The 8,388-nt window shown below is 50.1% G+C and overlaps 1 protein-coding gene across 1 annotated transcript; it reads right to left on the bottom strand.

Moving 5' to 3' along the window:
- Positions 1 to 5,183: 5,183 nt before the first annotated feature.
- On the bottom strand, positions 5,184 to 7,780 carry LOC104846268 (odorant-binding protein 2b-like). The gene is made up of 4 exons (XM_023553232.2): positions 7,570 to 7,780; positions 7,228 to 7,298; positions 6,519 to 6,629; positions 5,184 to 5,819 (listed from the first exon to the last, which is right to left on the bottom strand). The coding sequence occupies exons 1-4, from the start codon at positions 7,761 to 7,763 to the stop codon at positions 5,761 to 5,763; spliced, it is 435 nt and encodes a 144-aa protein (XP_023409000.2). The 5' UTR covers positions 7,764 to 7,780; the 3' UTR covers positions 5,184 to 5,760.
- Positions 7,781 to 8,388: the final 608 nt, after the last annotated feature.

The following is an 8,388-nucleotide window of genomic DNA, read 5'->3' as shown; positions in this document are numbered from 1 at the left end:
CGAGTCCCCATCTGGGCAGCTCCAGGGAGCGAGGGAGCAGGAACTACCTAAAGGACAGGCAAGAGAAAGAAGCACCTGCCTGTGCAGGGCCTTCTGTCTCTCAGCTCGAGGTTTAAATTCCAGGGGCTAGAGGACAATTAGCCTGGGTTCCATCCTCGGACCACCCATTGCCAGAAAGGGCCATGGCAGCTGGACTGACCAGCCCACCAGTATGGAATGCAGCCAGGGAGGTAGCACCATCCAAAGAGAAAATTAATGCACACCAAAAAGACAGAGGCAGGGGTGCTGGAAAATCTGCAGTTATCCACAGCTGGCTCTCCCTCATTGGACATAAATATATTCCCCAGTTTGTCATTTGCCTTCAGTATCCACCATGTTGATTCTGTACATCTATGTCTAAAATTTTTCTGTAGTCAAATCACTCTCACTTCAACTGAGATTGATTTCTATTGCTTATTTGGTGCCCAGGTGGTGGAAATTATTTGCTCTTGGCTGCTAACCCAAAGGTCGGCAGTTTCAACCCACCCAAAGATGCCACGGAAGAAAGTTCTTAGAGATCTGCTTTCATAAAAACTGTTGTTGTTATTGTTGTTGTTGTTGTTAGGGGCCGTCAAGTGGGTTCCGACTCATAGCAGCCCTATGCACAAAAGAACGATACACTGCCCGGTCCTGCGCCGTCCTTACAATCATTGTTCTGCTTGAGCTCATTGTTGCAGCCACTGTGTCAATCCACCTCGTTGAGGGTCTTCCTCTTTTCCGCTGACCCTGTACTCTGCCAAGCATGATGTCCTTCTCCAGGGACTGATCCCTCCTGACAACATCTCCAAAGTACGTAAGACATAGTCTCGCCATCCTTGCTTCTAAGGAGAATTCTGGTTGTACTTCTTCTGAGGCAGATTTGTTCACTCTTTTGGCAGTCCATGGTATATTCAATATTCTTCACAAACACTAAAATTCAAAGGCGTCAACTCGTCTTCGGTCTTCCTTATTCATTGTCCAGCTTTCACATGCATATGATGCGATTGAAAATACCATGGCTTGGGTAAGGCACACCTTAGTCTTCAGGGTGACATCTTTGCTCTTCGACACTTTGAAGAGGTCCTTTGCAGCAGATTTACCCAATGCAATGCGTCTTTTGATTTCTTGACTTCTGCTCCATGGCTGTTGATTGCAGATACAAGTGAAATGAAATCCTTGACAACTTCAATCTTTTCTCCATTTATCATAATGTTGCTCATTGGTCCAGTGGTGAGGATTTTTGTTTTCTTTATGTTGAGGTGCAATCTATACTGAAGGCTGTGGTCTTTGATCTTCATTAGTAAGTGCTTCAAGTCCTCTTCACTTTCAGCAAGCAAGGTTGTGTCATCTGCATAATGCAGGTTGTTAATGAGTCTTCCTCCAATCCTGATGCCCCGTTCTTCTTCATGTAGTCCAGCTTCTTGTATTATCTGTTCAGCATGCAGATTAAATAGGTATGGTGAAAGAATACAACCCTGACGCACACCTTTCCTGACTTTAAACCAATCGGTATCCCCTTGTTCTGTCAGAACAACTGTCTATTGATCTATGTAAAGGTTCCTCATGAGCACAATTAAGTGTTCTGGAATTCCCATTCTTCGCAGTGTTATCCATAGTTTGTTATGATCCACACAGTCGAATGCCTTTGCATAGTCAATAAAACACAGGTAAACATCCTTCTGGTATTCTCTGCTTTCAGCTAGGATCCATCTGACATCAGCAATGATATCCCTGGTTCCATGTCCTCTTCTGAAGCCAGCCTGAATTTCTGGCAGTTCCCTGTTGATATACTGCTGCAGCCACTTTTGAATGATCTTCAGCAAAATTTTGCTTGTGTGTGATATTAATGATATTGTTCTATAATGTCCACATTTGGTTGGATCACCTTGCTTGGGAATAGGCATAAATATGGATCTCTTCCAGTCAGCTGGCCAGGAAGCTGTCTTCCATATTTCTTGGCATAGACGAGTGAGCACCTCCAGTGCTGCATCTGTTTGTTGAAACATCTCAATTGATATTCCATCAATTCCTGGAGCCTTGTTTTTTGCCAATGCCTTCAGAGCAGCTTGGACTTCTTCCTTCAGTACCATCAGTTCCTGATCATATGCCACCTCCTGAAATGTTTGAATATTGACTAATTATTTTTGGTATAATGACTCTGTGTATTCCTTCCATCTTCTTTTGATGCTTCCTGCATCACTTAATATTTTCCCCGTGGAATCCTTCAATATTGCAACTCAAGGCTTGAATTTTTTCTTCAGTTCTTTCAGCTTGAGAAACACCAAGCATGTTCTTCCCTTTTGGTTTTCCATCTCCAGCTCTTTGCACATGTCATTATAATACTTTATTTTGTCTTCTCAAGAGGCCCTTTGAAATCTTCTGTTCAGTTCTTTTATTTCATCATTTCTTCCTTTTGCTTTAGCTGCTCGACGCTCGAGAGCAAGTTCCAGAGTCTCCTCTGACATCCATCTTGGTCTTTTCTTTCTCTCCTGTCTTTTCAGTGACCTCTTGCTTTCTTCATGGATGATGTCCTTGATGTCATTCCACAATTCGTCTGGTATTTGGTCACTAGTGTTCAATGCATCAAATCTATTCTTGAGATGGTCCCTAAATTCAGGTGGGATATACTAAAGGTCATATTTTGGCTCTCGTGGACTTGCTCTGATTTTCTTCAGTTTCAGCTTGAACTTGCATATGAGCAATTGATGGTCTGTTCCACAGTTGGCCCCTGGCCTTGTTCTGACTGATGATATTGAGCTTTTCCATCATCTTTTTCCACAGATGTAGTCAATTTGATGTCTGTGTGCTCCATTTGGAGAGGTCCATGTGTATAGTCACCGTTTATGTTGGTGAAAGAAGGTATTTGCAATGAAGAAGCCATTGGTCTTGCAAAATTCTATCCTTTGAACTTCCGGCATTGCTTCTATCACGAAGGCCATATTTTCCAACCAAAAAGGCTATAGTAGAAAAAAATACTATGAAGCTCAGTTCTACTCTGTAACACAAGGGGTCATCATGGGTCTGAACTGACTTGACAGCAATGGGTTAAATGCTTCAAACATTCTTTTCTACTCCAAAATCACTTAAATATTTGAACTCATTTTTTGTGTTTTTACATGGAAGTCTCCAAACTTTCTGGAATGTTCTTGGTGTGCAGAGTGGGTGGGACACATCAGTCCTTGTTCCACCTTTCTATAGGATCAGGGCCTGCTCCTTACTTCTCTCATGGACTCCAAGACTTATGCCTGCGTAGACTGTACCTGTTACCTGTCTGATTGGCTTTACCTCATAACCACACCTTGGCCTCTGCCCAAAGACTAGGTCCAGGTGGAGAGAGGCGTATGAGTTGGGGCAGAGGGTCATTTAGCTGGACAATAAATGGCCACTCTTAGAAAAACTAATTATCTTGCTCAGGGAGCATCCTCCGAGAAACCCAGGGCTGTTTGGACTTGGGGTTCCTGGGACTCCACTCATTGGCCCACGGTGACCTCTCCCATCTCCACTGCGGCTGCCTTTCATGACACTGGGCCCCTCCAGGGTTGGACTGAGTCAGCTCTGCCCATGTAGCCCCAGGTCCAGCATGAATCTGGTACTTGGGCAGGTCTGGAGGAGGCTGTGGTTGATGATAAGGACAGCAGGTGCTACAGCTGACTCTCTCTCTTGCTGTGGGTGGCGATGAAGGGAGAAGCTGACAACCATCCTTCTACCCCTGCCACAAAGCCTGCTGAAAATGCAGCTATTTGGGGGTGCCAGGGGATTTCACCAGATCCTCAGCTGGGGCAGGAGCCTTGAACCTAACACCTGTCTGCAGCCCTGATGCCATCTCCTCCTTCTTGTCTCTCATCTGTGACCTCCCAAACTCTCAGGTCTTATCCTCAGCCCAGGCCTTGCTCTGTCCCAAGGTGAGCTGAGCTACCTGAGGCATTAGCTCTGCAGGTGAGTCCTGAGGCTGAGCCACCTGGGTGGGGCTTCCAGGCATCTACATTGCCCTGGAGTCTCCAGGTGTCTGCACGGTCCTGCGTCACTTTGGCTGCAGCACCTCCTGGGGATCTGGCTCACCACTAGGCCCAATGTCTTTCCAGACTCCCCGTTCAACCATTGCCTCCCTCTCCCTGGTGTGCCCCCAACAGATTGTCAGGGGAGCCGGCAATGAGGTCATCTCACAGACAGACCAGGCCAAGAGTGACTGCTGAAGCTCTTTATTTGGAGTCAAGAGAAAGTAGCCAGATGGGGAGGGTTACAGGGCTGTGGCAGGAGGGGGGATAGTCCAGGCACAGATTCCAGTTCTGAGGCTGTCAGCAAGGCAGGGATCTCTGGAGGTGCCCGCTGGAGCTGCTGTGTGGGTCAGGAAAGAAGGGGAGACATCAGCGGGGCCACTCGGGGTACAGAGCAAACAGGACAGATGCCAGACTCAGAGAGGTCCCCTCTCTGGCTGACTCTGGGAGCATATGGGTATCTAGAGGGAGAGTTGATCTGCATTGTTCTGATTCTACCCCTCCAATGACTGGGAGCTGTCATGGACTGAATTGTGTCCCCCAATAAGATATGCTGAAGTCCTAACACCTATACCTCCTTTGGGGAAATAGGGCTTCTTTTGCAGATGTGACAGGTAATTAATGAGGTGGGTCCTAATCTTAATCTCTTCTGACTGGTGTCTTATGAAGAGGAGAAGAGACACAGAGACAGAGTCACACACAGGGGGAAGATGCCATATGAAGACACATCTACAAGTCAAGGAAGGCCAAGGATGGCCAGCAGAAACCAGAAGCTAGGGGAGAGGCATGGGCAGTTCCTCTCTCAGAGCCTGCCTCCCTCAGTCTCACTCGCCAGTCCCCAGACCCACATGCCCGCACAGGGACCTCAGCTGGGGAGCCCTGGGCCCCACTGCATCATGAGCAGAGATTAGTGCCTGATATCCCAATTTGGACTTGCTGCCTCTAGAACTGTGAGACAATAAATGACTGTTCTTTAAGGCTGCCCACTTTAAGGTGTTTTTTTAGGACAACCCAGGACACTAAGACAGCGGGTCAATGAATATCTTTCATAAATGTGTTCCTTGTGTTTGTGTTGGGGGGAGGCATGTGAGAGGGGTTATACCGAGTGGAGACCCTGCCAGCTCCAACAGCAAGAGGCACTCGTTGACAAGAACAGTATGGTAACAGGCCTGGAGGAGCAGAAGCCCCGAGAAGGAACTTTACATCACTGGCCAGGACACTGTGGTGTGACAGGTTTAATTAGGTAAAAGAAAGGATCCTGAGTGTCCTGGGACTTACACTAGAGGACAGATTTCCAAGGGTAATGACCAGGGGCCTGAGCTGACAGGAGGCCAGAGCAGAGCAAGGGGAGGTGGGAAGGGGACATCTCTCTCCCCCATTGAGTAGGTCTGATGCCAGAGCACACAGCTTCTCAGCCCAGTGGACCCCAAACTCAGGTTATTTCCAACGTCCTCCAGAAGTACCTACTCACCCTATTCACTTTCGGGAATGCAGTTCTCTGTGGGGACAAAAAAAGCACGCTTGAGAAGATGCCTAACAAGGCACAGCCTGAACTTAACCCCCGCCTTCAGGTCAAAGACACCCATGACCAGACCCAGCCTGAGCCCCATGTCCCTATAGCAGGTGAGAACTGATAAAGCAAACAGATCCATAGCGCTTCCTCCCCGGGGACAAAGGGACACAATGGGTAGAGCCCTCCTTTACCTATCTGGGCTGGGGTAATGATGTTTTCTTGCTGGAACCCTTTTCACTGAGTGAATTTCCTAAATTCTTCCAGGGCTTCCACATTCACATCCAGGCTTCTGCCTACAGGTGAGACGAGAGGGAGACATGGATTTGGGGTTGCTAAAAGCCTCCAACAGAGAGGCCGCCTCCCAGCACTTGTGGGGCTGGGGGAGTGTTAGACTCCTCATGGGGGACAACTCAGCCCAAAAGTGAACCTGAAGTGTGAGACTGAATCAGGGACAAGACAGCCCAGCAGGCCCTGAAGATAGGGCTAAGGCAAAGACCCCAAACAACGGAGCGGTCCCCAAAGCTGACTCTCAGGATCCCAGTCCTGACCTGGGAGGACCTCGTCCCTGTTCCCAGAGGACTTGAACTACCATCACCCCCACTCCACATGACTACCAGAACTAACCTGCCCTGAGGGTCCCTCCTCTTAAAGGGTCTAGGAGCAGAGCTCATCCCTGCCCCCAGCTGACCCAGCCCCAGGCCCAGAGACTCCCTCTTCCCCCCACCCAGAAACACGCTTTGCAGCCGCAGAGGTGCAAATCCCCTTCATGAGCCCGTCCTCCAACAGTCCCACCCTGCTCACAGGTTCCCTACCTACCTCCCCCAGCAGGGAACTCAGTTGAGGAGCCCTGGGCCCCACTGCACCTCTAGCAGAGGCCAGTGCAGGGTCACGTTGCCCAGAACCCCCACAAGGCTGAAGCTGGGCGGTTGGCTCCTGGGGCAGAGATGGAGGCGCCAGGGGCACGGGGGCTCTGGGGGTCTGCAGCCACTCACCCAACAGCTTTCCCATGTGGAAGGTTCTTTCGTCATGCTGGCATTCACCTAAAATGATGTAGTGGTCCTTCACTGGCAGCTCCTGGAGGTAGATGTGCTTCTTGCCCCCTTCTATGCAAGAAGAGGAAATGGGCCTTTAGTGTCTCACTCCTAGAGAAAACTTTTGAGCACTTACAGAATAAATAGCCTAGAAGGTTCAAGATTCTAGGCCATCCTAGCTGTACAAATTGCCCGGCTCCCAGGCCTCCCAGCCTGGCCTGAGCCCAGGGTCCTGATGTTCCCCAAAACCATGGACCCCAAGCACTGGGAGAAAACTGCCGCCTGGGGGAAGGGTCCCCACCTACTCATGAAAACAAGAGAAGGGGATCAGGGCAGAGGACATCAGAGGCTGGAGTTTGGCCATCTCAGCCCAGGGCAGCTGGACTCTAGCCTCCCCCCACCCCCAGCTATGCTTCTGTCCCTCCCTGATCTTTACCCCATGTCTCTACCAATTGAACCGCTAGAACCACCAGAAGGGGAAGGTGAGCTCAGCCATTCCCTGCTGCTGAGGAATCTGCCACACCGGGCGTCTGATGTCAGGTCATTGCATGTGGGGCAGCAAGACTCTGGGGAGGTGGAGTTTAGTATTTCCTGTCGTTTGGACAGGACAGGAAGTCTGTCCCAGCCTGTGAATGGGGTTCTGTGGGGGGTAGTGGGGAATGGGACTCACTTGCAATGTATTTACCAGGATCCCCCACTCTCTCCATCACAATTCCCTTCTCATGGCACTGATCCTTCTTTCTAGAAAACAGAAGGTAGCACACCTGAGCCTGTTCTCAGCTCACCCACCCCAGGTGTCCCTCTTCCCAGGTGTCCCAACACTTTCATTGCCACCCCTTCCTGAGCTTTAGGGCACCTCCTGGTATCCTTTCCCCCAAAGTTAGGTGGCTATTTATTTTACCAACATGCAAAAATGCAAATATTCGGCAGGTAGAGGAGCAATGGGTAAGGCTGCTTAGGGAGGGAGAGAGGAAGGGTGGTGAGCCCAGGAACGCAGAGGGGCAAGGCTCACAGGAAGGTGAATGAGGCCTCCAGGTCCCCACCCTCCAGGGCAGTCACTGTCAGAGGAGACACCTTCTTGGGCCTCTTTTCCAAGGGCAGGTTCTTGTTCGCCACCATGGCCTTCACGTACCAGATCCCTGTGATCTGGAGACAGGGAAGAGGTGGGAGTTGGGGGTGCTGGGGGGAATGAATGTGAGCCAGCATCACCACATGAGACAGCTGACACCCTGAATGCACACCGCCCAGCTGCCATAACCGGGCCCCCAGTGCCATCTCCAGTGCCATTGGATGCAACCCCCAAAGCCCAGCTGGGCTTCCATGGTCACACCCAGGGCTCAGTCAGCACAAACCCAGCATACAGACTCAGCCCCAGACAGAGGCTGAGGGACTCTGCCCTACAAATCAGTTCTCTGCCAGGACAAGGCCGAGCTTCCATGAGTCCTTGCACCAAAGGACCCTGAAATGCCTTGGGGAGGGAGCACAAGGGCATTTAACCAGGTCACTGCACCGAGCCCATTACCCCCACCCCAAGGAGGACCAGATCTGGGGCCCAAAGTGCTGAATCCTCCTGCTCCCTCCAACCATCCCGTCAGGAGCCCAGGGCCCGTAGACCGGATGTAACATCAACCTTAAATGGCAGCCCCAACACTGTGGCAGTTCCTCAAAAAGTTAAACAGCATTACCACTATGGCCCAGCAATCCCATTCCTGGGTATGAACCCAAAAGACTTGAGAGCTAGGACTCAAATAGAAACTTGTACAATAACGCCCCTAACAGCACTATTCTCAACAGCACTATTCTCAACAAACAGTGGAAACAACCCAAGTGC

This window comes from Loxodonta africana, chromosome 5 (genome assembly GCF_030014295.1).
Source record: "Loxodonta africana isolate mLoxAfr1 chromosome 5, mLoxAfr1.hap2, whole genome shotgun sequence".
Classification (NCBI taxonomy): Eukaryota; Metazoa; Chordata; class Mammalia; order Proboscidea; family Elephantidae; genus Loxodonta; species Loxodonta africana.
Note: the sequence above shows the minus strand (reverse complement) of the source record. Positions and strands in the feature narration are given on the sequence as shown.